The 27802-nt window shown below is 41.9% G+C and overlaps 1 protein-coding gene across 1 annotated transcript in view; it reads right to left on the bottom strand.

The window, feature by feature from the left end:
- Positions 1–947: 947 nt before the first annotated feature.
- MCHR2 (melanin concentrating hormone receptor 2) overlaps positions 948–27802 on the bottom strand; it is a 314186-nt gene continuing 287331 nt past the window's right edge. The window contains exon 5 of the mRNA XM_073629126.1: positions 948–1514. Within this exon, the coding sequence (XP_073485227.1) occupies positions 1190–1514 (325 nt within the window). The 3' untranslated portion in view covers positions 948–1189. The remainder of the gene's footprint in view (positions 1515–27802) is intronic.

Here is a 27802-nt window from a genome sequence, read left to right on the forward strand (position 1 = left end):
CTGCTGACACTGTTATATGGTGAAGGTGTAATACATAACTTTCTGGTAAGTCAGTTCAGATAGGGTGGCGATGTCCATCAGGCTTCACTGGTGGTCCTTCACCTCAGGGGATGTTGGTTCCTGGTTGAGAGAGGCTTAACAGCGGTGTCCAGTATGTGGAAGCTCCACGCTAACCACCCTAGAACCCGGAAGTGGAAGTGATGTCAGCGGTGCACAGGAAGTGTCCAGACACAGATAGGAGATAATACAGGCTAAGCGCTCAGGGCTCACAGCTCATTCTACTGGCCTGTTTTCTCTCAGGAGGAGAGCGACTTAAATGGAAGTACAGGACATCTGACTGATGGGATGTGGGCGGGACGTCAGCGGCTGTGGAACCACAACAGCCAGCGGACCCGCATTGTGAAAACAAGGATGTAAAAAATAAACAATTAAAGGTTGGTAGTGGGAAAAAATATGTTCAGAGTCAATAGTTTCATGTGCAAAAGAAAAAATGTTTTATTTAAAAAGGATCATTGATTTAATAAGCAACTATTATATAAAAAGAAAACTTTAATAAAAGATAGGCAAAAAAAAAAAAAAAAGGAAGTGTCACAAATGGGATTAAAAAATGCATAAGGATGCATTGTTGTTGGACAATGGAGCACATTATGGGATAAAAGAGTAGAGGGGGACGGGGAAAAGATTTTTATCCCCCAAGTTATGCCATATCCCAGGGCAACAGAAAATTAACCCAGTGGGAAATGTCTAAAAAAAAAGGGGACAAGGACCGCCAGTGAAGCCTGCACACCAGCACATCCCAGGACAACACAACCCCTGATACACATCGCCACCCCATCTGAACTGACTTAGCAGTAAGTGTATGTATTACACCTTCACCATATAACAGTGTCAGCATAGTTGGCACCTCCACACCCCCCTTCCCTTTTCAGTCTCCTATTATAGTACTTTACTAGTCATTCTGAATGTTTGGTGATGTGACATCTGTGACACCATACAAAATGGTACTGCAAGAAATGATGGTGAATGATAGATACACTTTAGGTTTGTTTATTTTCCCATATCGATTATACATGATTTCCTGTATATAATACCTGATTTTTTTGTTGGAGGAAGTACAGTTTTACTTTAATTTATACTGTAATATATAGAATATTACATTTTTCAAAAATAATTCAAACATCAGAACAAACTAAAAGCTAGATTTCAAAGTATTGTCAAAATTGTTCAGCTCACGCTCTGACGTTTTCAGTCTAGTTTTTGTGCATTCAGACAGTCTTTTACGAAAGTTTCCACTAAGAAGTAGATACAGAAAAGGATTAATACCACTGCTGGCATAGCTGAGGCAGATAGAGCAGTAATAGCTCACATAAAAAATTAATGTTGGTTTAGAAATCTGAAGGTTTACAATCTGTATGACGTGGTAGGGGGCTGCACTGACAATGAATACTCCCACCAGCACGAGCACCATCTTGGTCAATCGTAGCACTCTTTGCCTTGGTAAGCTGTTGCTGTAACTGAAAAAAAATGACAAGAAACTGATTACTAGGCAACATTAACTATCATGAATTTCATAATTCTAGGCAGACATTAACTTTGTGGTATAACTTGAGACAAAACATTTTATTCCACTTTGAGTACAATGGGGAATGGTAAGAGCCCCTATAAGGGTTTTACTTGCCACCATGAAGTTGATGCCCCACAGCTACTTTCATTGCAAATGACTGATTCCCGAAATGACTGATTGTAAATCTGCTAACAAAAATCAGCATGTTTCTTAGCAGCTGGTTGTAGCAGTAACTACCATCTTATCATAATTTCTCATCAGATTTACTCTGCTCCTCACTCCTAAGTCTATCCTCCATCTTCATCAGTATTCCAAACCCTGATAAAGGGGGCATTCTTTTGGCTCCTGAAATGTGTTGGCAACACAAATGGTCTTTATCAGACTGTTTTTATTGAAGAAAAATTATATTTAGAATGTTATCTTTGGGTACTGGGCTTGTTTAATTTAAGTAGCCCGTCATGCTCAAGTGAGCATTTGAGATTTTAAAAGATCTTCCATATACTGTAAGTTCATATGAAAGGGAATTTCCTTACACAAAGTAAATCCAAAAAGGGAAAAGAGCAAGACAGTGATGTCCCTCGTATATTTGACATTCAAGTGAGACTATGTGTCAAAATTATTTTCAGTAATAAGTATTAAATTAAACATCAATAACAGGCAGGAAAGAAACATGTCCAATCTAATCTAAAAATAGTATATGTGATTATGCCAATAGAAAAAAAATACATTAAATCTAAAATTTGGGGGTTCAAGAGTGGTGCACATGGCGTACCACAGCAAAACATTGGGATACAAGTGGGATGGTTTGACATTTCCTGCCTGTAGGGGATTTATTTATAGCAATATTTTTCTCTAAACAGCAGCTACTTGACAATATGTAAGCAAAAAATGTCCAATCATACACAATACATGGACAACAAACAGTCAACTGTTTTAATACATAGGCAACAAATGGGCAATCATTACAATATGTGAGCAGCAATTGGGCAATTATGACAAAATGTGACAAATGTCACAATACAAGGACAGCTAATAGGCAATTGTGGCAACTCCTTCAGCCACCTTCCAAGCTAACATCCCTCCCCCTCCCCAATCTAAGAGGCCCCCTTCCCAATCTCTGCAATTGTGAAAGAGGAAACAACAAAATAATATCCAAGAGACAATGAATAAGCTGATCAGGTCTGGGATATCCATTATCTATAAAGACAAATGAATGATACAGTTCAATAGCTTCCTAGGCTCATTATACATTATGCTGTAGAAAATGTGGTAGTTTGCACATAGATACTAAAACAACAAACAATATTAAATAATAAATATAGGATACAGTCAAAGCAGATGATCAACAGACAGAGAGCCTCTGATAAAAGACTTGTGATTAACCAAGAAGTAGCATTACAACAGCCATAAATCAAATAAACTTCTAAAGTAACATCCAAACCAGCAAACATTTAATAAACATACAAATAATAACAAGCGTGATCAACATTTGGAATCTGCTTCAATGATACAATAAGTTCATAATCTCTAAAAATATATAGTAGTTTGTTGCTTGTTATCTTGTAATCTAGCATAATTTAACATGGCTTGGGCATGATGTTACTATTTCTATTTCTGTGCTTTACTATTTTCTGAGAGCTCAAGCTGAACATTTGTTGCAATCCAATATAATATAGCCTTCCAGTATCAAACATTTCAATTTCCCTTTGCCTGACCTCTCCCATGAGGAAGGAATGCAAATGAAAAGATCACAAAAAAAAAGAACAATTTTACTCTTTATTATGTATGAAATTGTCAATGGTAAAGATTTAAAGAAGCTCAATTAATGTTTTTTTGGTTTGTTCCAGAACCTCTAAAATACTTGACAAATGTCAATTTCCCTTATGTTAATTACATTGTAATTTTTATATTGGGATCAAAACACATATGTCACAAATCCAAATAGGCAAAACTCTTTTGTTTGTTTGTTGTTCTAAAATCAAACATACCATTTAAAAGGTTCTGATCCTTACTGAATTTTATGATAATACAATATTCTCATAGCTATTCTGACAGCCTTCTCTTGAAAGTAAGGGTTAAAATTTAGTATAAATGTTAATTTCCTTCCAACATTTATTCTTTGAACTTTTTTTAATCAATGAACATAGTTATGGTCATAAGTTGACTGGCTAGATGTATTTATTAGTTGTATTTCTGGCAGTTCATGTTTCATTTCAGTTTTAAACAAATCTAAATTAACCACCCCACCGTCACACCTGTTCACTCCTTATGGACCAGAGACATTTTTACAATTCTGCTATGGGCCTGTTTATTTGGCAATAACTTAGTCATTACTTAAGATAGCAAGGGAACATACGTTGTTGTTTTTAACAGCTTCTCGTCCGTCTCCTGTATATATATGGTGGAAGAATGGCTCTGCTGCACAAATCGCCATATATATACTGTGGCCCCTTTAAGAGCCATAGCAGGCCCCGCTGCACGGCGGGGGACCCGATGTGCGTGGCCGGCAGGAGCGATCCCCGCCGGCCACCCGCGATCACGGACACAAGAGCAGGAACAGGGATTTGTGTGTGTGAACACACAAATCTCTGTTCTGTCAGGGGAGGAGAAGCAGATTGTCTGTTCCTACTAAGTAGGAAAAACGATATGTCTCCTCCCCAGTCAGTCCAATCCCCTCACAGTTAGAACATACATTTAACCCCTTGATCACCCCCTAGTGGTAACCCCTTCCCTGCCAGTGACATTTATACAGTATTCAGTGGCTATTTTTAGCTCTGATCGCTGTATAAATGTCAATGGTCCCAAAAAAGTGTCAAAAGTGTCCGATCTGTCTGCCGCAATGTTGTAGTCCTGCTAAAAAGTGCTGATCACCGCCATTGCTAGAAAAAAAATTAAAATAAAAATGGCATAAATCTATTTCCTATTTTGTAGACGCTATAACTTTTGCACAAACCACTCAATATATGCTTATTGCGATTTTTTTATCAAAAATATGTAGAAGAATACATATTGGCCTAAACTGAAGAATTTTTTTTATTATTCGGGATATTTATTATAGCAAAAAGTAAAAATGATTGTGTTTTTTCAAAATAGTCGCTCTTCTTTTGTTTATAGCACAAAAAATAAAAACCACAGAGGTGATCAAATACCACCAAAACAAAGCTCTATTTGTGGGGAAAAAAAAGGGCATCAATTTTGTTTGGGTACAGTGTTGTGCAGTGCAATTGTCAATTAAATTAACGCAGTGCCGTATCACAAAAAAATGGCCTGGTCAGGAAGGGGATAAATTCTTCCGGGGCTGAAGTGGTTAAAGAACAAACAAGGCTTTCTTTTCATGATATTGTCTTGCAACAATGTTTTTTTTTCACAATTCTTGCACAAAAAAAACATAAAAAATAAGCTAAGCACAAAAGTGTAAATATACAGTATGTTTACTGTGTAAAGGAACAAAGCAATGAAAAACAAAAATATTTACATATTAATGGCTAATAAAATAGAAACTAAAAAAAAAAAACAAGCAGAAAAATCATTGAAAAGAGAATACGGAATCAAGTAGGGTGATTAGAATAAACTAATAGTTAAACGGAGGAGCATTCTCCTAACCTCCCTGACGGTATTCCCAAGTGTGGCTTGTGGTTAAATTTCAGCACCATTAACGGTAACCCCAAGCCACATTCAGGATTACATCTCAGGATCCTGGTGCGACGTACTTACTTTGTCCCCAGGATCCTGCGATGTTCCCCCGCTGTGTCTGCGGGCTCTGTCCTCTGCCCGAAGCCTCTCTGTGCCCGTCTCAGTTCCCTGCGAGCGTCGCGACTCATGGGGATGGAGCCTGGCGGAAAATTCAAAAAAATTAAAAAATCATAACACATACAGTACTGTAATCTTACAGATTACAGTACTGTATGAGATAATTTCACATCCCTTTTGTCCCCAATGCTTTGGCCCATGCCCTGCATGCAGTTTTATATTATATATACTGTTAATTCTGCCTGGAAACTTGAGATTGTCCATAGCAACCAAAAAGTGTCCCTTTACATCAAAAGTGGCTTTAGACCAGCTAGAAAACGGTGATAGTAAATTAGAACACTTGCAGAATTGAGCCATTGTGAATCGTGGGGAAATGTATTTTATTATTATTATATTATTATTTTTTAAATTATTTATATTTATTTATTATATTATAAATTATGATTTTGTGTTTCAAACTTCATCATACCCGGGATATCTACTAGACTCTTGGTGGACAGATCTAAGTGTGTTATTGCTAAGAATTACAGGCCTACAATATAAAACACCAAGTTTCTATGCAAAATAATTGTACCACTTTGAGACGCAAAAATCTGAAATAATCATACCACCAGGGAGGTTAAGAAAACTTTTTCTTACTTGTCAGGTTCCTTTAACTGACATTAACTGCAGATCGAAGTTAATTTTTTTGATCTGCAGATGAATAAACAGTGTAGATACAAAAGTAACAATGTTACTTTGTATCTTTCTATTTCAAGTCTGAACAGTGTTGTTGATAAACAGACAGCTTTTTTTAGCAGCAGCTGTGAGAGTTGCTCTGTGTACACTTTGGCTTTGTTTATCAGAGCTGAGAATTGCTGTGTAGTGGGGGGGTGGTCCCGGCAGGAGGGCAGAATGACTGGATGTGCTATACATGTCTTGTATACAATGATGAACCTCTTTAATTGGAGTACAGATGGTAGAATACAGCCAACGCATTTTGGGGGACAAGAGACTCCCCCTTCTTTAGGGCTGCTGTTTGAATATGAATCCCGTTAGGGTCTGTCTGGGACCTGAGAATCAGGTCTGGGAATGTCACAGACAGACAGGTCCCAAACAGACCCTAACAGGATCCATATTCAAACAGCAGCCCTGAGGAAGGGAAGCCCCTTGTCCCCTGAAACACATTGGATGTATTCTACCATCTCTACTCCAAATAAAACAGTTTATTTCACAAACTACTGCATTTCGGGCTCTCCTTTACATTCACCTGCTTTGATCAATATGGGAGCAACCGCCTGGCCACACCCTCAGGTAGCAGCCCATACCTGTAACAGGGTTTACCATCTTCACAAAACAGTCAGGCATCAAACTCTGTAAAAAAACCTTTCTTTCAACCAGTGACCAACCAAACACTCCAGCATGATCTCTACCCTTCAAGAATACTTTGTGTACAATGATTACTTTTTGGGTGTGTGTGTAGCACATCCAAAGTCTTGAGCTAGTTAAACATGAAAAAAGACACTATTCTGTGAGCAAAATTTTGACCACACATCCACTCAGTATGCATTTGAATGATAAACCCTAATTGCATTAAATGCTGTAAATACGTTAACGTCTAATCAAATAACTGTAAAATACATGACATTTAGGCAAACACCGATAGGCACTGTCCCAGTCTCAGTACACCAACTTAGAGTTGGTCTTAATTACCTCCAGTTTCATTATCTATGACCTGGGGGTAATTATTTTTTAATTTGGTGAGCCAATAGTGCCACTTTGTAAAAGTGTCACTATTAGGAACTATCTGAATCTACTGCATGTTTGGACAAAGCTTCTAAAAGTGGTGGCAGGGCATTTTAATCTATTGCAGGACTTTTAAAAGGCCATCATAACAGAAAAATGGTGAAAATGCTTTATTCAATTCCCTTACTGTGTTGAAAAGCTTGCTGGACACATGGCCAAGCCATTATTGTTTTATTGGAAAACAAGCGGAACACAGAGATGGGAAATTAAAATATAGCTTTGTAGCTCCAGTCTGAAGAACATTATATTATGAAAGTATTAGCTATACTACCACCCAGTAGTAGAACTACTAATAACAGTTCAATATATGAGAATGGCTGCTGCAACTATATCTGTATAAACAGCATGCTAACAGCCCACTGAACAATTACTTCTCATATAAGTTCAAGCTTTTTTTGGAGTCCTTCAAACTTTGACTTTGGTAGCAGTTACAATGTATAGAAATGCCACCACTTCTTGCCGACACTGTACATTGTTGGGCAGAAGATCTTCCTCTTTTCAACTTTAGGCAAGCGGTTTCCATTGATGTGTTTAAAACTTTGCATTCTAGCTTGCAGCTGGTTGAGAAATGCTATTGCTTCATCTGCCAATTTAATCCACTTTTGCTTTGAAAAAAGTATGGCATGTGCATTTCTTCCCATGATGCTGGCTCAGGCTGTGCCATTGTGCAAACTAAGCAGCTAACTGGGAATGTCTTTATCAGATCTTGTGGATTTTCTGAATGAGGCTGAATGTGGCTTATATTGCTCTTTTCAGAGGATAAATGATTGATCCCAATTTCAGTTTCAGTTATGTTCTGTTTTTTTTTTTTTGGCAGTACTGGTGGGGCTTCTTGCTTAGGTTTCACAGCAGCATACGCAGCTTGTTGATACCACTTCATATGAATGCTTTGTTTTAAAAAAAAATGATGTTTCAAGCTTCTTTCAATCCCCTAGCTCTTATGAAGTTTTCTCTGCTATATTTCAGGCAACTGGTTTTAAAGATAGCAGGCTACCATGTTTGTCTCTCCACAGTATGTTATTGGCATATCCATATCAAAAAGCATGCTTCTACCAATTTTACATAACGTGTGATTCATTCTCCCTGCATCACAATTTTGTTCTGGTTGGTAAGGTGCAGTAGTTTGGAACATAATCCCATGCTTCATTGGAGTATTTTGTGTCTTTCCACTAGTGTACTCCTGTAATGTGTTAATGGTTAACGAATAACTGCGCTAAGTCAAACTACAATTCTAACGCAAATAAACAGCTGCAACATACAATGTGATATAATGATATAGCATCAGAAATTAAATACAAAATGTTGCGCTAAAAAAAGGAAAAGCAAAAGTTATCCCCTATCACCTGGATAGTGGTAAGAAATAAAATCCACAATGATTCCAGTGATCAGATGACAACCCGGTGATTATTGAAAAATTCCAAAATGTGATAACTTCCAACAAAAACACATGTATCATGTCCAAACCTCCACCCAGTGATCAAACACAAGGCGTACCAGATGAAATTGACCATTCACTACAGATAGTTCAATTTTGACATGTAGTATAATGATATCCAACCATCCTTAATAGTGATGGGCCGTCACAAGCAATGCCATTGCACACCTCGGTAACCCAATGCTCTGCAGTATAAGTGTTTAAAAATAGACAGAGAGACCTTGCATAGCGTAACTCTGTATGTAAAGAGGTTTATTGAATAAAGGAATAGTAACATTCACATATCATCCAATTAAAAAAAAACAAATTAAAGGGGTACCTTATGCAAAAAAAAAAAAGTCTAAAAAGCCATTAGATGTGGTACAATTTTTAGGGGCACTCAATGCAAAAAAACACAGTACCCCTACTCATTTAGAAGATGTACCATTGAAACAAAGATACCCAAACATGTGACAAGTCATTTAATAAAAAACAAAAATACCAAAAAGTCTCTCATTGTAAATCCATCATCAGTCATACTTCCTGGCACCCAATGACTCACCAAAAAAAAAAAACCCTTGATGACCTAGTACAAGTGACCGATCCCGATGGTACTACAGCCAAATGATAGCGCTCTGCGCTATAAGGTATACAGTATAAAGGAAGTCAAAGGCATGGTGGTGACATCATTCACCAAATATGGCCAGGGCCATATTTGATCAATGTCACTGTCCAAATATGGTATGTGATCACAGTTAGGCAGTGATGCACTACCTGTCCTCACCCCTTTGTATAATAGCTGGGGAAGTGATAGTGGGAAGCTGTCATATATACAGTATATAGGCACAGTGAAAATACTGCTTCTTTATACAGTATGATTTTTGGCTCCTGCAGAATAGTGGCATTAACAGACAAAGTTTGGTCTTAACCTAGGTTTAGACCGCACTGTTGGCTCAACCCTAATCTACAGCAGTATTTAGTACTTTGGCTATAGCTGTTGTAGATATGTATCTTTTCAGACCAAATACTGGACACAAGGCTGAGCCCTTCTAATTTATTTGAAAACAGAAACACAGAGACAGAAAATTACATTATACCAATGTCGTTTCAGTAGTAAGAATATTATGAAAGCATTAAACATACTACCACTACCACCTAGTGGCAGAACTACAAATCAGAGTATATTTTTTAAGAATGGTTGTTGCCTCTATGTCTGTTTAACTGCTTCCCGACCAGAAGCTGCAGTTATACGGTGGCAGTTTGGCTCCCCTGGGCGAGCCGTCGTAGCTGTGCATCGGCCACTTTAAGACCACGAGGGGGCGTGTGGCGATGACTGAGCCAATGCGCGTGCCCGGCAGTGGCGATGTCTGCCGGGCACCCGCGATCGCTCCACACAGTAGTATAAAAAAAGTGTGCACTATTGTTTCTGGGCAGTACTACGGGTACAAACAACAACTAACATTCACATATGTGGTATCATTGTGATCGTCAAGAACAGGAGAATTTATTTTGGGTTGTTCTTTGGTGGAAGCTTATGGTAGTAGTAAAAAATATACAGATACATTTAAAAAAGAATGATTTTTTTTTTTTTTTTTACCTTTTTTTTTTGGACCAGTTCAAGATCAGGACATAGCCATTACCATTTACCACAAAATGAAAGCCCAATTTATTCTGAAAAAAATAAGTTTAATCCACCTGGATGGACAAAGTAGTTGTGATTATACGTATGGTTTTACTAACACTAATGTCAAAGTTGCCAAATTGTATATAACTATTTAGATTTGTTTTACCCTTAGGTGCGAAGGGGTTAAATACAAGATTGCTATAGCAAACAGCACAGTGAAATTGTCTTACAATATGCAAGGAAGAGAATTTATACCAATACTGCAATGTAATTTTACAATTGTTTACTGTGTTGTCTTGAAAAGGTAGGCCTAGATTACCTGCCTCTTGTCCAGCCCATGTTCATAAATGGCAGAATGGGAGCTTTGCCGATGTGGGTGGACATACCTGTATGTCCTCCACATCAATGGCTCCTGTGCAGCTCCTAGAGCACACACACCAGTGACCCCGGTGATCTTGGTGTCTCACAGACACAGAGGATTACATGACCAGGCACAGGACCAATAACATTGGATAAAACAACCACTTGGAACCCCCTTTATGCCCATCATATAAGGGTAGCAGCAGAAAAATGTCACCCCTATTCTACCAGGGATATTACCTCTATGTGGACAAATTTATACCAGCCTGCCACTCTTTATCAGTAGCAAACTTCAGCAAGGGCTTCCACAAAGACTGGTAATCACACAGCAAAAAAGGGGGGAGTCAACAAAATTGCAGAAGTAAGAAATGTTGGCCTTTAAATGGAAGGATACTTGGGATGTATATGTCCTTTCTTCCATCCACAAAGACAGCTCATGGGATGTGTAAATTTCAATGACCAAATGATGACACCCCAGGTGGCAACAAGAAGATCCATTCACTGGTATAAAAAAAAAATGTCCTTCTACCTGTTTTGATTGGCCATTTACAATTCCTACATCATTTACTGACTGCAGGAAGACCAAGCTCATTCCTAAACTACTACATATTGTAACAGCCCTTATTTACCAGTAAGTCCCTGCACCTGAAAATGTTTGTACTGACGCAGTCAGCAGACTGCATGCGAGACACTTCCTTGATAAGCTCCCTCCTACCGAAACAGGCTGAAAACCTCCTAAAAATGCAGTGCATGCTCCAGAGATTGAATAAGGCTTGACACACGTTTATATTGCCGCAACTGTCACTCACAACCTGACCCCTGTATAAAAGAATGCTTCCGTTGGTACCATACCTCACTATGATATTAATGAAGGTATAGTGAAGGTGTTTCTCCTATGTCTGATTACCTTCATTTTGCCTGTACAGTGATACCTCAGTTCACGAACTCAATTTCTCAAACTCTGGTCATGAACCGAGGCAAATCTTACCATAGGGTTTAATGTAAATCAGGTTAATTAATTCTGAACTTTTTTTTTTTTTTTGTTTTTGAACCACAAAAATATGAAACAAAGTACAGTACAGTATGAAGAGAAATCTTCATTCTTGTCACCTGCATTACCGCTCTGCACATTCTTGTCACCTTCATTACTGATCTGCACTTACTTTTCAACAACATGCTTGCGCTAAACAGTCTTGTCACCTTCATTGCTGCTGCACACATTCTTCTTATCACATGCTTGCTCTGAATTTTCTTTGGAGCCATACTGGATGTCCGATACAGTACAGTATGTGATAAAAAGCACACAAAAAAGCTTTACAGCAAGTGTGCACAGGGATGTACAGTACAGTACTGTGCAGTATGTGCTAAAGAGCACACCAAAAAGCTTCTCAATACTGTAAGTGTCCTCACAGTACACTTTCAGTGTCTTTCTGTGACCGCAATCTCTCCTATAGGAAGTCGCGAACATGTGTCAGAGCAGGGAAGATGGCATGACTCTTGTTTGTGAATCGAAGTTCACGTACTGAAGCAAATTTTTGTGAACTCTTCTGTTCGCGAGCCAAGTTGTTCATGAACAGAAGCGTTCGTGAACTGAGGTATCACTGTGTCTGATGTTCTTTGCCTGCAACCTGGACTGATCTTTTGCCTGCTGTGACAATGCAAGGACCTGCCACTATAGTAGTGGAACTGAAGGAAATGAAGAAAGAAAAGAAAAGGGTTTTAATGTATATGAGGGGTTCCAGAGTATTGTTTCAGAGTGGAGGAAACTAAGCTTTTTGTTCTCTCCAGGTTTTGTAATCCTCAGATCAGGGTCAGAAGTCTGGAGGCTTCGAATAGCTTTGGGTGGAAAGAAGCCTCTATCCCTGTGCCCAGAACTTACCAATGACCAGAAAGCAACTACCCTTGAGCAATGCCCCAAAAAAATCACACTGCATTCTGACCTTGTCTATGCCTGCTGCCTGAATTGACCCTGACCTATTTATCAACAATGTTTTTGCCTGCTGCTTGGACCAATATTTTGCCTGTTTGCTGACCACATCTCTGCCTGCCACCAGTACTGACCCATCTACATGTCTCACTGACTACATTCCTGTGAGACACCAGTCCCACCCATCCTCTGTGGACAATTGCAATGGAACAACAGGTCCTTTTTTATTCACCCTTTGTTCAATCTCTTGTACTTCCTGGCCAATGAGCATAGCATTGTGCTATGGGGCCAGCCACATACAGGTAGGTTAGGCCTGCTTGGCTTTTTGGAACGAGGACTGCTGTAGGCAAAGCTACACGGATCACTTATACAGAGCTCCCTCATCACTTATACAGAGGTGACATTGTAGTAAAAAAATGTCTATGCATTGTTGGTGGATTTCTGTGATATAGAAGAGGTACATAATGGTACATAATGAGTCCAAACAATGAAAAGGTCTTACACATATGCTATCCCCATACTAGGGAGGAGCAGCAGAATGTGTTTTGTGGTGTAATTATAAGTATGGCAATACTGTGTGTTAGAAATATCTCAATAAGTTACAACTTTATGTTAATAAGATATTCCTAACAAAGCACAGACATACAGTGGCACCTTGGATTACGAGCATAATTCGTTCCAGAAGAATGCTTGTAATCCAAAAGCACTTGTATATCAAAGAGAGTTTTCCCATAGAAGTCAATGGAAACTCAGATAATTTGTGACTTCTATTGTATGCAGTACCACTTTTGGCCAGAGGAGACACTCGGAAACACTTGGAAACCGATCAGAGCAGCTCAAATTCACTCGGAAACACTCAGAGAGACTCAGTGCACCCGAGCGGCTCCGAGTGCATCCGAGCTGCTCTGAGTGTCACTGGCGCCCCCCCACTTCTGGTCAAATGCGGTACTGCACACCGCAGAGGCTTGAATCCTACTAGTTTTGCGAGACACCGCTCGCAAACCGAGTCAGGATTTTTAAAAAATAATAGCTCATGTTGCAAAACCCTCGTTAATCGCATTACTTGCAATCCGAGGTATTACTGTACTTAAAATTACACATTCTGCTACTCTTCCTGAATATGGCAATAACACATCCATAAGTTCCAGGATGGAGAAAAAATCCTCAGAACGGATGTGCTGGAGCTGGAGAGAGTCCAGAGAAGGGCAACTAAATTAATAATGGGGCTGGAGGATCTCAATTATGAAGAAAGATTACAAATGCTAAATTTATTCTCCCTGTAGAAGAGATGCTTGAGGGAGATACAGTGTGACTGCAATATACATATATCTCAACGGTGATCCTAGTGTAAGTATGAAACTTTTGAGTCCCAGGGAGTGTAAGAGGACACAGGGCCACACGATGCAACTGAAAGAGAAGCGGTTTAAACTTAAGCTGTGTAGGAGGATAGCCTCCTCTCCCAGTCGATGCCTGTTTAGGAGAAACGTATGTTGGGTGGAGCCAGAGGACCTGACGTCACCACACTCTCAGCTGAGCGGCTTCGGCGTCGGCAGTGTTTTCTAATTGCTACAGTGTTTTACCCTGCCAATTCTTTGATGTCAGTTGTCCATTCATGGATTAAAGCATTTTAAACTACTGCACAATGAAGCGCTTCTTTTTCTTTTAAAATATACTATTTCCTGCTACGAGTGCTCTTGCTGGAGCAGCTAATGGAGGAGAGCGTTCCTGATTGCCGCCTCTGAAATTTCTGCACTGTCTTAGAAGATCTATAGAAGATTTACTGAAGATTTAAAGAGGAATCACACCTCCGGTTTATGATACCATCATTTTCAATATGAACTATAATTTTTTCATTTCTTTATATTCACATTTGAGTAGCGCACTGAACTTTTTTCTTTATAAATTATTTTTCTACACACACACACACACACACACACACACCTACACAGGTTGAACTGGATGGAATGTTGACTTTATTTAACCTTACAAACTATATGTAACATGTGTGAGACTTTTTCAGAGCCTAACCCCATAGAGAGGCCCAAAATCAAAGGAGCACCTCCAGGCTTTCTAGGGGCAAAAATGATGCAACTAATTTCCTCACAACCTATCAGATTTTTGTATGCCCAGGAGCAACAGGTTAGTGGAAACACCCAGAAAATGACCATGTTTTGTGAAGAAAACACCCCAAGGTATTTTCTAAGAGGCATAGTGAATCTTTTGAAAATGTAATTTTTCACCCAAAGTTTTTGGAAAATGTGGAAAGGAAATTTATTTTTTAACACAAAGTTGTCAATTAAAAGATCCATTTTCATTTTTTTTTCACATTTTCCAAAAACAGAAATGAAAACACCCAATACAAGCACACACGCATAATTTTTTTTTTAAGAAATGCTTGTTATGTGTGTAAACTACAGTGCACCAACACACCTAAAGCCCATTTACACCAGTGGATGTATGTTATGTGGTGTGTTTCTCTTTTTAAACTTTTTAAAATGACAATCATTCAACTTATGCATAACAGTGCATTGTGACGCATTGTAATGTGCTGTGTTACGATAAAATGTTAGCGTGCATTGCAATAAAATGAGGCAGGCAAACACACATGGCACTGTGGATGGCACTGTGGCTCAGGCTGCACCCCGGGCTCCCCTACTCTTTTGAGACTTAGATTCCTTCTTAATTGTCCCAGCCTTCCAAGTTTTCCAGACTCCTTTAGTGGTCTGTCTCAGTCCGTTTGACATCGAATCCCTCCAACATGGAGTGCAGTCTCTTGAGTAGAACACCTGTCTCAAGACAGGATCGCACATTTGACTTCAAATGGGAGCACACCTCCCTTTTGGCTGGGCCACTGAGTTATTCCCAAGCCTTCGTTATAATGGCTGTGTGCACCTAGGAACACACCCTGCTGGTCTTTGACCACATCCTGGACACTGGGTTAGAGATTTCTTCCCACCCAAAGCTCTTTGAAATCTCCAAACCCTGGAGCCCAATCTGAGAATACCAAAATCCAGAGAAAGCAGTAAAAACTGTTTTCTCTGCTCAAAATTGACACTCTGTAGTGCCTTGCATTGTCACAATGCATATATTGTTTCATATATTCATGCCTGTTTACATTATACTGTTAATATATACAGTATCTCACAAAAGTGACTTCACTTAGGGGTGTGCTCACTTTTGTTGCCAGCGGTTTAGACATTATTGGCTGTATGTTGAGTTATATTGAGGGGACAGCAAATTTACACTGTTATACAAGCTGTACACTCACTACTTTACATTGTAGCAAAGTGTCATTTCTTCAGTGTTGTCACATGAAATGATATAATAAAATATTTACAAAAATGTGAGGGGTGTACTCACTTTTGTGAGATACTGTATATTTTATATAACTAATTTGTTACTATAAGTGTTGTGTGATTGGTTGGCAGTAGCATGGCTTAAATTCTGGCTGTTATATAGAACACTCGCAGCTTGGTAATAGATGGGAATGTGTTTGAGCCGCTGCTGTCAATACTGTCCCCACTGGAGGATAAATTGGGAATAAATGAATAATAGACAGCTCCTGGGATACTCCGTGTCAGTGACTATACCTTATCTATATCATATAGATAGCTGTATCCTATAATGACTTCTAATGGATATAACAAATGAATAATACAACAGTGAAATTTATAAAGTGCATACATAGATGACTGTGTTAACCAAAGTCCAATGTGAATAATTTCATCAAATAATTCAGTAGAAACATATAAATTCTTTATGGTGACAATTTTAATTGCATATAGTGATGGCTGTGAAAACAAAGTCATTTCCTTGTGAAAAAGTTCTGTAGTGCTCCATGTCCCATCAGTGTCAATGCATCCACCTCATGGTGCCAGAGCTGGGCTCAGCCCTCCCTTCTCAGAGCTCAGGCTGCTCAGCTGTCAGTTAATTGCCAGCACTCATCATTCCACAGTGACTCACCTGATGATCATATCCTGTTCATCACTCAGCCTTGCTGGCTATTTAAACTGCATTGATCATATCTCCTGTGCCTTCGCTTTGGTTAACATATCCAGATACTCTGCTGTATTTTTCCTGTTAAAGACTTTTGCCTGGCTGATTTCCCTTCTGGTTCCTGATTCCGTTTGCTGCTTCTGACTATACTGATCTCTGGATTCCTGTTTTACTGGCTTGTTCTGACTACCCGCTCTGGTTACCGCACCCTGGCTATGTTTTGACAACGCTTATTCTGTTTGTACTATTTTATAATATTATTAAAGTGGAGGTCCGGCCATTAAAAAAAAAAAAAAGTCAGCAACTACAAACACTGTAGCTGCTGACTTTTAATAAGGGTACTTACCTGTCCAGTGAGCCCGCGATGTCGGCCCCCCGAGGCCGATCCGTTCATTGGATCAGGTGCTGGTGCCGCTATCCTGACTTAGGGAAACAGGCTTTACTGCCCGTTTCCTACTGCACATGCGCGAGTCGTGCAGCACTTTGTGAATGGCCCTGTGGTTTTCTGGGACATGCACATGTCCCAAAAGACAACGGGGCAGCTTACCGAAGAGGAGGAAGTGAAGGAGCAGTGCCGCAGAATAGGAAGAGGCAGATTAGGAAGACTGCCTAGCAACAGGCATTTCTGATAAGTAAAAAAAAAAATGTATTTTTTTTATGTTTTTTTGTAGAATGTTAATGTCATTTTTAATTTTAGGGTTGACCTCCGCTTTAGAGTGTGATTTTTACTGCACTTCTGTCTCAGTCTGATCCATAGTTCCTGACAGTAGGCGAAGGCCATGAATTCAGAAGATGCAGGCAATCTACTTGCTGGTAGGGATGAGCCGAACACCCCCCTGTTCGGTTTGCACCAGAACATGCGAACAGGAAAAAAGTTCGTTCGAACATGCGAACACCGTTAAAGTCTATGGGACACGAACATGAATAATCAAAAGTGCTAATTTTCAAGGCTTATATGCAAGTTAGTGTCATAAAAAGTGTTTGGGGACCTGGGTCCTGCCCCAGGGGACATGGATCAATGCAAAAAAAAGTTTTAAAAACGGCCGTTTTTTCAGGAGCAGTGATTTTAATAATGCTTAAAGTCAAACAATAAAAGTGTAATATCCCTTTAAATTTCGTACCTGGGGGGTGTCTATAGTATGCCTGTAAAGGGGCGCATGTTTCCTGTGTTTAGAACAGTCTGACAGCAAAATGACATTTTGAAGGAAAAAACTCATTTAAAACTACCCGCGGCTATTGCATTGCCGACAATACACATAGAAGTTCATTGATAAAAACGGCATGGGAATTCCCCAAAGGGGAACCCCGAACCAAAATTTAAAAAAAAAAATGACGTGGGAGTCCTCCTAAATTCCATACCAGGCCCTTCAGGTCTGGTATGGATATTAAGGGGAACCCCGGCCAAAATTTTAAAAAAAAAATGACGTGGGGTTCCCCCTAAATTCCATACCAGACCCTTCAGGTCTGGTATGGATTTTAAGGGGAACCCCGCGCCAAAAAAAAAAAAAAAAAAAACGGCGTGGGGTCCCCCCAAAAATCCATACCAGACCCTTATCCGAGCACGCAACCTGGCAGGCCGCAGGAAAAGAGGGGGGGACGAGAGTGCGGCCCCCCCTCCCTCCTGAACCGTACCAGGCCACATGCCCTCAACATTGGGAGGGTGCTTTGGGGTAGCCCCCCAAAACACCTTGTCCCCATGTTGATGAGGACAAGGGCCTCATCCCCACAACCCTGGCCGGTGGTTGTGGGGGTCTGCGGGCGGGGGGCTTATCGGAATCTAGAAACCCCCTTTAACAAGGTGACCCCCAGATCCCGGCCCCCCCCCTGTGTGAAATGGTAAGGGGGTACATAAGTACCCCTACCATTTCACGAAAAAAGTGTCAAAAATGTTAAAAATGACAAGAGACAGTTTTTGACAATTCCTTTATTTAAATGCTTCTTCTTTCTTCTATCTTCCTTCATCTTCTGGTTCTTCTGGCTCTTCTGGTTCTTCTGGTTCTTCCTCCGGCGTTCTCGTCCAGCATCTCCTCCGCGGCGTCTTCTGTCTTCTTCTCCTCGGGCCGCTCCGCACCCATGGCATGGGGGGGAGGCTCCCGCTCTTCTCTTCTTCTCTTCTTCTTTTCTTCTTTTCTTCTCTTCTTCTCTTCTTCTTCATTTTCTTCTCCGGGCCGCTCCGCAATCCATGCTGGCATGGAGGGAGGCTCCCGCTGTGTGACGGCGCTCCTCGTCTGACAGTTCTTAAATAACGGGGGGGCAGGGCCACCCGGTGACCCTGCCCCCTCTGACGCACGGTGACTTGACGGGACTTCCCTGTGGCATTCCCCGTGACGTCACAGGGAAGTCCCGTCAAGTCACCGTGCGTCAGAGGGGGCGGGGTCACCGGGTGGCCCTGCCCCCCCGTTATTTAAGAACTGTCAGACGAGGAGCGCCGTCACACAGCGGGAGCCTCCCTCCATGCCAGCATGGATTGCGGAGCGGCCCGGAGAAGAAAATGAAGAAGAAGAGAAGAAGAGAAGAAAAGAAGAAAAGAAGAAAAGAAGAAGAGAAGAAGAGAAGAGCGGGAGCCTCCCCCCCATGCCATGGGTGCGGAGCGGCCCGAGGAGAAGAAGACAGAAGACGCCGCGGAGGAGATGCTGGACGAGAACGCCGGAGGAAGAACCAGAAGAACCAGAAGAGCCAGAAGAACCAGAAGATGAAGGAAGATAGAAGAAAGAAGAAGCATTTAAATAAAGGAATTGTCAAAAACTGTCTCTTGTCATTTTTAACATTTTTGACACTTTTTTCGTGAAATGGTAGGGGTACTTATGTACCCCCTTACCATTTCACACAGGGGGGGGCCGGGATCTGGGGGTCACCTTGTTAAAGGGGGCTTCCAGATTCCGATAAGCCCCCCGCCCGCAGACCCCCACAACCACCGGCCAGGGTTGTGGGGATGAGGCCCTTGTCCTCATCAACATGGGGACAAGGTGTTTTGGGGGGCTACCCCAAAGCACCCTCCCAATGTTGAGGGCATGTGGCCTGGTACGGTTCAGGAGGGAGGGGGGGCCGCACTCTCGTCCCCCCCTCTTTTCCTGCGGCCTGCCAGGTTGCGTGCTCGGATAAGGGTCTGGTATGGATTTTTGGGGGGACCCCACGCCGTTTTTTTTTTTTTTTTTTGGCGCGGGGTTCCCCTTAAAATCCATACCAGACCTGAAGGGTCTGGTATGGAATTTAGGGGGAACCCCACGTCATTTTTTTTTTTTAATTTTGGTTCGGGGTTCCCCTTTGGGGAATTCCCATGCCGTTTTTATCAATGAACTTCTATGTGTATTGTCGGCAATGCAATAGCCGCGGGTAGTTTTAAATGAGTTTTTTCCTTCAAAATGTCATTTTGCTGTCAGACTGTTCTAAACACAGGAAACATGCGCCCCTTTACAGGCATACTATAGACACCCCCCAGGTACGAAATTTAAAGGGATATTACACTTTTATTGATTGACTTTAAGTATTATTAAAATCACTGCTCCTGAAAAAACGGCCATTTTAAAACTTTTTTTTGCATTGATCCATGTCCCCTGGGGCAGGACCCAGGTCCCCAAACACTTTTTATGACAATAACTTGCATATAAGCCTTTCAAATTAGCACTTTTGATTTCTCCCATAGACTTTTAAAGGGTGTTCCGCGGCATTCGAATTTGCCGCGAACACCCCAAATTGTTCGCTGTTCGGTGAACTTGCGAACAGCCAATGTTCGAGTCGAACATGAGTTTGACTCGAACTCGAAGCTCATCCCTACTTGCTGGTAATATTTTTTTCCAGATTGGATGAGCAGGATCACCACTTGGATCAGTTTGCCATAGCGTTAAAGATGCTCTTGATTCGCACTGCTCACCTTGATCCTCCCACTGTGGCTGTTCCATTACAACCTGTGTTGTAGACCATCCCTGCTGCTGCTCCAGTCTCTGTGCAGGCACCCACCTCGAATATTACCTCTATAAGAGATATGTCTGATTCCGCTCCACTTCCCCAGCGATTTGGGGGCAATCCAGTACAATGCAGAGGGTTTCTCAATCAGGTTAGGATATACTTTGAAATGCTGCCCCAGGCGTTTCCCATGGACAGAAGCAAAGTAGGCTTTGTAAGTTCCTTGCTTTCTGAAAGAGCTTTGGCCTGGACAAACCCTCTATGGGAAATGCAAAAACCCATCGTCCTGAGTTACCCAGAGTTTGTGGTTTCCTTTAAAAGGGTATTTGACGTTCCCACATGCTCCACTTTTGCTGCCAATAGCCTCTTGTCCATCAAACAGAGTACGAGAACTGTTGCCGATTACACCACTGAATTCTATACTCTGGCAGCAGAGGTTGCTTGGAACAATGAGGCACTTGTGGCTGCTTTTTCTCATGGTCTCTCAGATAACTTCAAAGATGAGATGGCAACCCGAAACATACCTACTGAGCTGGAGTAGTTGATCACGTTTGCCATTCTCATTGACTCCAGACTCCGAGAGAGACCTTCCTTTAAGGAGCGCTTGCGGAAGCCTTCTGTACATTTGGCACTGAGCTTTGCAGTCTCACCCTTGCCTCCCTCGCCTCCCATGCCTCCTGGTACCAAATCGGCAGGTGAAGTAGAACCCATGCAGTTGGGCTTCACATGTCTCTGAGAATGAGAGGGTCTTTAGGAGGAGGGAGAGATTGTGCCTTTATTGTGGCCAGGCAGGTCACTTTTTGAAGTCTTGTCCTACCCATCCAGGAAATGCCCACACATTGAGGTCTTGTAGGGGACAGACCTTAGGTGGCATTGTTTTGTCCCCAGTTATTCTGAAGGATAAGCCCTTGGTTCCAGTTACCTTTTCTTATCTTTTCCGGCCATTGAGATACAGGCTCTAATCGACTCTTGGGCTGCAGGCCTGTTCTTAGATGGTCCCTTTGTGTCTAAGAAGTCTATTCCAATGCAGTTTCATGCCACTCCACTTGCCATTGAGGCTATTAATGGGAGACCTCTACAGCCTGCCCATATGACTCATGAAACTGCTCCGTTGACCATGGCCATAGGGGCTCTTCATCATGAGATAATCAAATTCCAAGTCATTTCCCAACCTCATTTCCTGGTGGTTATTGGTTGTCCTTGGTTACAGAGGCACAACCCCTCTTTTGATTGACTTCATGCTAAGGTTCTTTCCTGGTTGCCACAATGCAGTAAGACATGTTTTCAGAAAGTGGCTAAGGTCTTGTGCACCTCTTCTCTCTCCTCCCTGCTGGAGGAGTACCGCAAATTTAGCGATGTCTTTGATAAAGGTCAAGCCGGTAGTTTGCCTCCACACCGGTCTTATGATTGCGCAATTGACCTCCAACCTGGTGCCATACCCCCTCTTGGCAAGGTGTACCCTTTGTCTGTCTCGAAAGATAAAGCCATGGAGGAGTATGTTGCCAATGCACTTTCTCGAGGCTTCATCCACAAATCCTTGTCTCCTAATAGTGCTGGTTCTTTATTTGAGCAAAAGAAGAGTGACAAACTGAGACCTTGTATCGATTATAGGGGTCTCAATCGCTTCACAGTTAAGAATGCTTATCCAATTCCATTGATTACAGAGTTATTTGACTGCATCAAGGGAGCAACGGTTTTCACGAAGCTTGATCTGAGAGGGGCATACAATCACGTGAGGGTCAAGGAGGGTGATGAACGGAAAACTTTGTTTAATAGCAGGACAGGCCATTACGAATACCTCGTAATGCGATTTCATCTTTGCAATGCTCCACCAGTTTTTCAGGAATTTATCAACGATGTCCTTCAAGATTTGTTGCAGTCATGTGTGGTGGTTAGGGATGAGCCGAACACCCCCCAGTTCGGTTCACACCAGAACTTGTGAACAGGCAAAAAATCTGTACAAACACACAAACACCATTAAAGTCTATGGGACATGAACATGAAAAATCAAAGGTGCTCATTTTAAAGGCTTTTATGCAAGTTATTGCCATAAAAAGTATTTGGGGACCCGGGTCCTGCCCCAGGGGACATGTATCTATGCAAACAAAAGTCTTAAAAATGCCCATTTTTTTCAGGAGCATTGATTTTTATAATGCTTAAAGTGAAACAATAAAAATGAAATATTCCTTTAAATATCGTGCCTGGGGGGTGTCCTTAGTATTCCTGTAAAGTAGCACATTTTTCCTTGTTTAGAACAGTACCGCAGCAAAATGACATTTCTAAAGGAAAAAATGTCATTTAAAACTACTCGCGGCTATAATGTATTGTTGGGTCTCGGCAATATAGATAAAAATCATTGAAAAAAATGGCATGGGTTCCCCCCAGTCCATTACCAGGCCCTTTGGGTCTGGTATGGATACTAAGGGGAACCCCGCACCCAAATAAAAAAAAAAATAGTGTGGGGGTCCCCCCAAAATCCATACCAGGCCCTTCTGGTCTGGTATGAATTTTAAGGGGAACAACGAGCAAAAAAAATGATCCCTTATCCGAGCACGCAACCTGGCAGGCCGCAGGAAAAGGCGGGGAGCAGCCCCCCTCCTGAACTGTACCAGGCCACATGCCCTCAACATGAGGAGGATGCTTTGGAGTTCCCCCCAAAACACCTTGTCCCCATGTTGATGGGGAAAAGGGCCTCATCCCCACAACCCTTGCCCAGTGGTTGTGGGGATATGCAGGCAGGGGACTTATTGGAATCTGGAAGCCCCCTTTAACAAGGGGACCCCCAGATCCCACCCCCATCCCTATGTGAATTGGTAATGGGGTACATTGTACCCCTACCATTTCACAAAAAAGTGTCAAACATGGTAAAAAAGACAAGAGACAGCTTGGGACAAGTCTTTTATTAACCACTTGCCGAACACTTGGACTGATGTACGTCTAAAGTTTGGCGTATCATTGTTATGGCAGCAGCTAGCTGCCATAACCCCGGTATCCCCGTTTTCGTGTGGCGGTCGGCTTTCAGATAAAAGTGGTCTCTGTGGCGGATTCGCTGCGAGATCACTTTTATCGCTGGCGGGAGAGGGCCCCCCGCCGCGATCCGGTGCCCTCCGCTGCTTACTGGAGCCGTCGGTAGTGGCGGAGGCAATCGACTCTGTTTCCCTGCTGTGCCTGGAGACGAGTGAGGCTAAGATGGCACCCACTCGTCTCCATGTCACTTCTGCCCAGGCACATTTTTTTCAATGTCATTTTTTTAAACAACTTTTTTTTTTAAATTGCATTTTAGTGTAAATATGAGATCTGAGGTCTTTTTGACCCCAGATCTCATATTTAAGAGGTCCTGTCATGCTTTTTTCTACTACAAGGGATGTTTACATTCCTTGTAATAGGAATAAAGGTGACACAATTTTTTTTTAAACAGTGTAAAAATAAATAAAATCATGTAAAATAAATAATAAAAATCAAAAAAAAAATTTTAAAACCCCCCCTCCCGACGAGCTCGCACGCAGAAGCGAACGCATATGTGAGTAGCGCCCGCATATGAAAACGGTGGTCAAACCACACATGTGAGGTATTGCTGCAATTGTTAGAGTGAGAGCAAAAATTCTAGCCCTAGATCTCCTCTGTAACGCAAAACATGCGACCTGTAGAATTTTTTAAACGTCGCCTATGGAGATTTTTGAGGGTATAAGTTTGACGACATTCCACGAGCGGGCGCAATTTTGAAGTGTGACATGTTGGGTATCAATTTACTTGGCGTAACATTATCTTTCACAATATAAAAAAAATTGGGCTAACTTTACCGTTGTCTTATTTTTTTATTCAAAAAAGTGAATTTTTTTCCAAAAAAAGCACGCTTGTAAGACCGCTGTGCAAATATGGTGTGAAAAAAAGTATTGCAATGACTGCCATTTTATTCTCTAGAGTGTTAGAAAAAAAACAATATGTAATGTTTGGGGGTTCTAAGTAATTTTCTCGCAAAAAAAACTGTTTTAAACATGTAAACACCTAAATTCCAAAACGAGGCTAGTCCTTAAGTGGTTAAAAAATACAAACATGAAAATGTCCCGTCAATGTAAATCTACACTGCCCGACAGACCAAAAAAGAAAAAAAAGCTGCAACCGTTTCGCCTCCATGGGAGGCTCCTGCCGACTGACGCTTCTTCTGGGTGACAGTTGTTATATAGCTAAGGGTAGGGCCATCCGGTGATGTAAACGAGTGACCTTGCCCCCCTCTGAGCCACGGGGGCTTCCCAGTGGCGTCAGGTAGAACGGTTGAGGCTTTTTTTTCTTTTTCGGTCCGTTTGGCGATGTGGATGCAGAGCAGCCCCCCCTCCTGAACCATACCAGGCCACATGCCCTCAACATGGGGAGGGTGCTTTGGGGTAACAGCCCCCCCAAAACACCTTGTCCCCATGTTGATGGGAACAAGGGCCTTATCCCCACAACCCTTGCTCGGTGGTTGTGGGGGTCTGCGGGCAGGGAGCTTATCAGAATCTGGAAGCCCCCTTTAACAAGGGGACCCCCGGGTCTGGGCCCCTCCTATGTTAATGGGTATCGGGTACATTGTACCCCTACACATTCACCAAAAAAGTGTCAAAATGTTAAAAATGACAGTAGACAATTTGGGACAAGTCCTTTATTAAAAAATAAAAATGTCCCGCAATGTCCATTCATCTTCGATCACAGCGTCTGACGACCCGATAAAAAAAAAGAAGAAAATGAAAAAACTCTGCCTTCATGGGAGGCTCCCTCTGACTGAAGCCTCTTTGTGATGACAGCTGAGGGCAGACCACCCGGTTATGTAAATGGGTGATCCCACCCCTCTCTGACGTTATGTGACGTAACGTCAAAAGGGGGCGGGGTTACCTGTTTACGCCAGTGGGTGGCCCCTCCAGACAATTGAAGTATCAATAAGATGTGAACAAATTTGAAATTTATAATAACATAAATAAAGATGCTGCAACCTAAAAAAAACTGAATATACGGAAATGTATAAATGAAATCAGGTGTGCTACCTGTGACAAACACACTTATAAAAAAGTCAATATGTGAATATCAACCTTAACTACAGGCTGAAAATAAGTGAAGGGTGAAAAAATGAAAATGAATGAAAAACAATTGAGTGCAAAGTCCATCAGGGGGCTAGTTAGGGTCCTTATTAGATGACACCCAAAGGTATAAAACTTCACTAAGACCAAGCCTTTCAGTCAAGTGGGGGATATTGTCTTCATCATGTAATTTCATAAGCCAAGCAATAGTAAAAAAGGCTGCTTACCAGATATGTAGGACCCCTATTACAGAGATCTTTAGGGCTCATGTGTGTCAGATCTTTCAGACAGGAACAGCTGATTTGGACTTCCAACAGGATTCCTTCCTCTTCAAGCCGTTCTGAGTGCTGTAATGCTGGTGCAACAAGCTGCGGTGTTCTCCTTACAAACTTTATTCCAATGAGATCACTCGTAGTGTATGATGAGACATTAAAAAGAGGAAAGAAGGTGCTTCAAGTGATGGATGGCTGACATCGTAAAAGCATATAGCAAAGCAGAAAATTTCAAAAGAACAACACAGCCGCAGCAGAGGCCAGCCAGCTGGTACGTGGTGACGTCACATCCTAAAGCTCCACCCGATGCTGCGTTTCTCCGTATGAGGCATCTCCCAGTCGATGGCTATAATGAATCTGTCCCGACAATACAGATAAAAGTAATTGAAAAAAGGGTCTGGTATGAATATTAAGGGGAACACCAAACCAAAATGAAAAAAAAAAATGGTGTGGGGGTCCTCCTCAAAATCTATACCAGACCCTTTAGGTCTGGTATGGATTTTAGGGGAACTCCGCGCCAAAATTAAAAAAAAAAACGAGTGACCCCACCCCCTCTGATGCTACAGGGAAGCCATAAGGATGTGTGCGTCAGAGGGGGTGGGGTCACCCGGCGACATCACTGTGTGGTACCGCCCTCAGTTATAAAAGAACTGTCACAAAAGAACTGTCACCTGAGAGGCCGGTCATTACAGCAGGTGCCTCCCATGGAGGCAGATCGGTGGCGGCGTACAGCTTTTTCTTTTCTCTTTTTTTTTGGGTCCGTCGGAGCGAGAAAAGAAGAAGATGAATGGACTTCGTGGGACACTTTTATTTTTTATTTTTTAATACAGGACTTGTCCCAAGGCGTGTATTGTCGTTTTTACCATTTTCACACTTTTTTTGTGAAATGGTAGGGGTACATTTGTACCCTGTTACCATTTCACAGAGGGGGGGCAGGATCTGGGGGTCCCCTTGTTAAAGGGGGCTTCTAGATTCTGATAAGCCCCCCGCCCACAGACCCCCACAACCACCAGCAAGGGTTGTGGGGATGAGGCCCTTGTCCCCATCAACATGGGGACAAGGTGCTTTGGGGGGCTGTTACCCCAAAGCACCCTCCCCATGTTGAGGGCATGTGGCCTGGTACGGTTCAGGAGGGGGGACGCTCTCTCGTCCCCCCTCTTTTCCTGCAATCTGCTAGGTTGCGTGCTCGGATAAGGGTTTGGTATGGATTTTTGGGGGGACCCCCACGCATTTTTTTTTTAAATTTTGCCGTGGGGTTTCCCTTAAAATCCATACCAGACCCTTCAGGTCTGGTATGGATTTTGAGGGGGACCCCCACACAATTTTTTAAAAAATTTTGGTACGGGGTTCCCCTTAATATTCATACCAGACCCAAAGGGCCTGGTAATGGACTGTGGGGGAATCCAATGCCATTTTTTTCAATGACTTTTATGTGTATTGCCGGACCAACAATTAATTATAACCGCCAGTACTTTTAAATGACTTTTTTCCTTTAGAAATGACATTTTGCTCTCGGACTGTTCTAAACACAGGAAACATGCGCCACTTTACAGGCATACTATAGGCTCCCCAAGGTACAAAATTTAAAGGAATATTTCACTTTTATTGTTTCACTTTAAGCATTATTAAAATCACTGCTCCCAAAAAAACGACCGTTTTTAAAACTTTTTTAGCATTGATACATGTCCCCTGGGGCAGGACCCAGGTCCCCAAACACTTTTTACGACAATACCATGCATATTATTCATGTTCGTGTCCCATTTAACGATGTTCACGTGTTTGAAGGAATTTTTTGCCTGTTCGCATGTTCTGCTGCGAACCGAACAGGGGGGTGTTCGGCTCATCCCTAGTCACATTGTATTCCACTTAAGAAGTTGCCCACGTCCAAAGAACTGGCATCCATTTTTGCTTGGGAGATCTTTCGCTTACATGGGTTGCCCAAGGTTATCATCTCGGACAGGGGTAGCCAATTTGTCCAGGTTTTGGTGGGCCTTTTGTGCACACTTGGGAATTCAGCTTTCCTTCTCCTCTGTGTATCACCCGCAGTCCAATGGGGCCGCAGAAAATCCAACCAGTCATTGGAACAGTTTCTACGTTGCTACATTTCTGACCACCATAACAACTGATTAGACCTCTTACCTTGGGCGGAGTTTGCTCAT

This window comes from Aquarana catesbeiana, linkage group LG04, assembly GCF_042186555.1.
Source record: "Aquarana catesbeiana isolate 2022-GZ linkage group LG04, ASM4218655v1, whole genome shotgun sequence".
In the NCBI taxonomy this organism is placed as follows: Eukaryota; Metazoa; Chordata; class Amphibia; order Anura; family Ranidae; genus Aquarana; species Aquarana catesbeiana.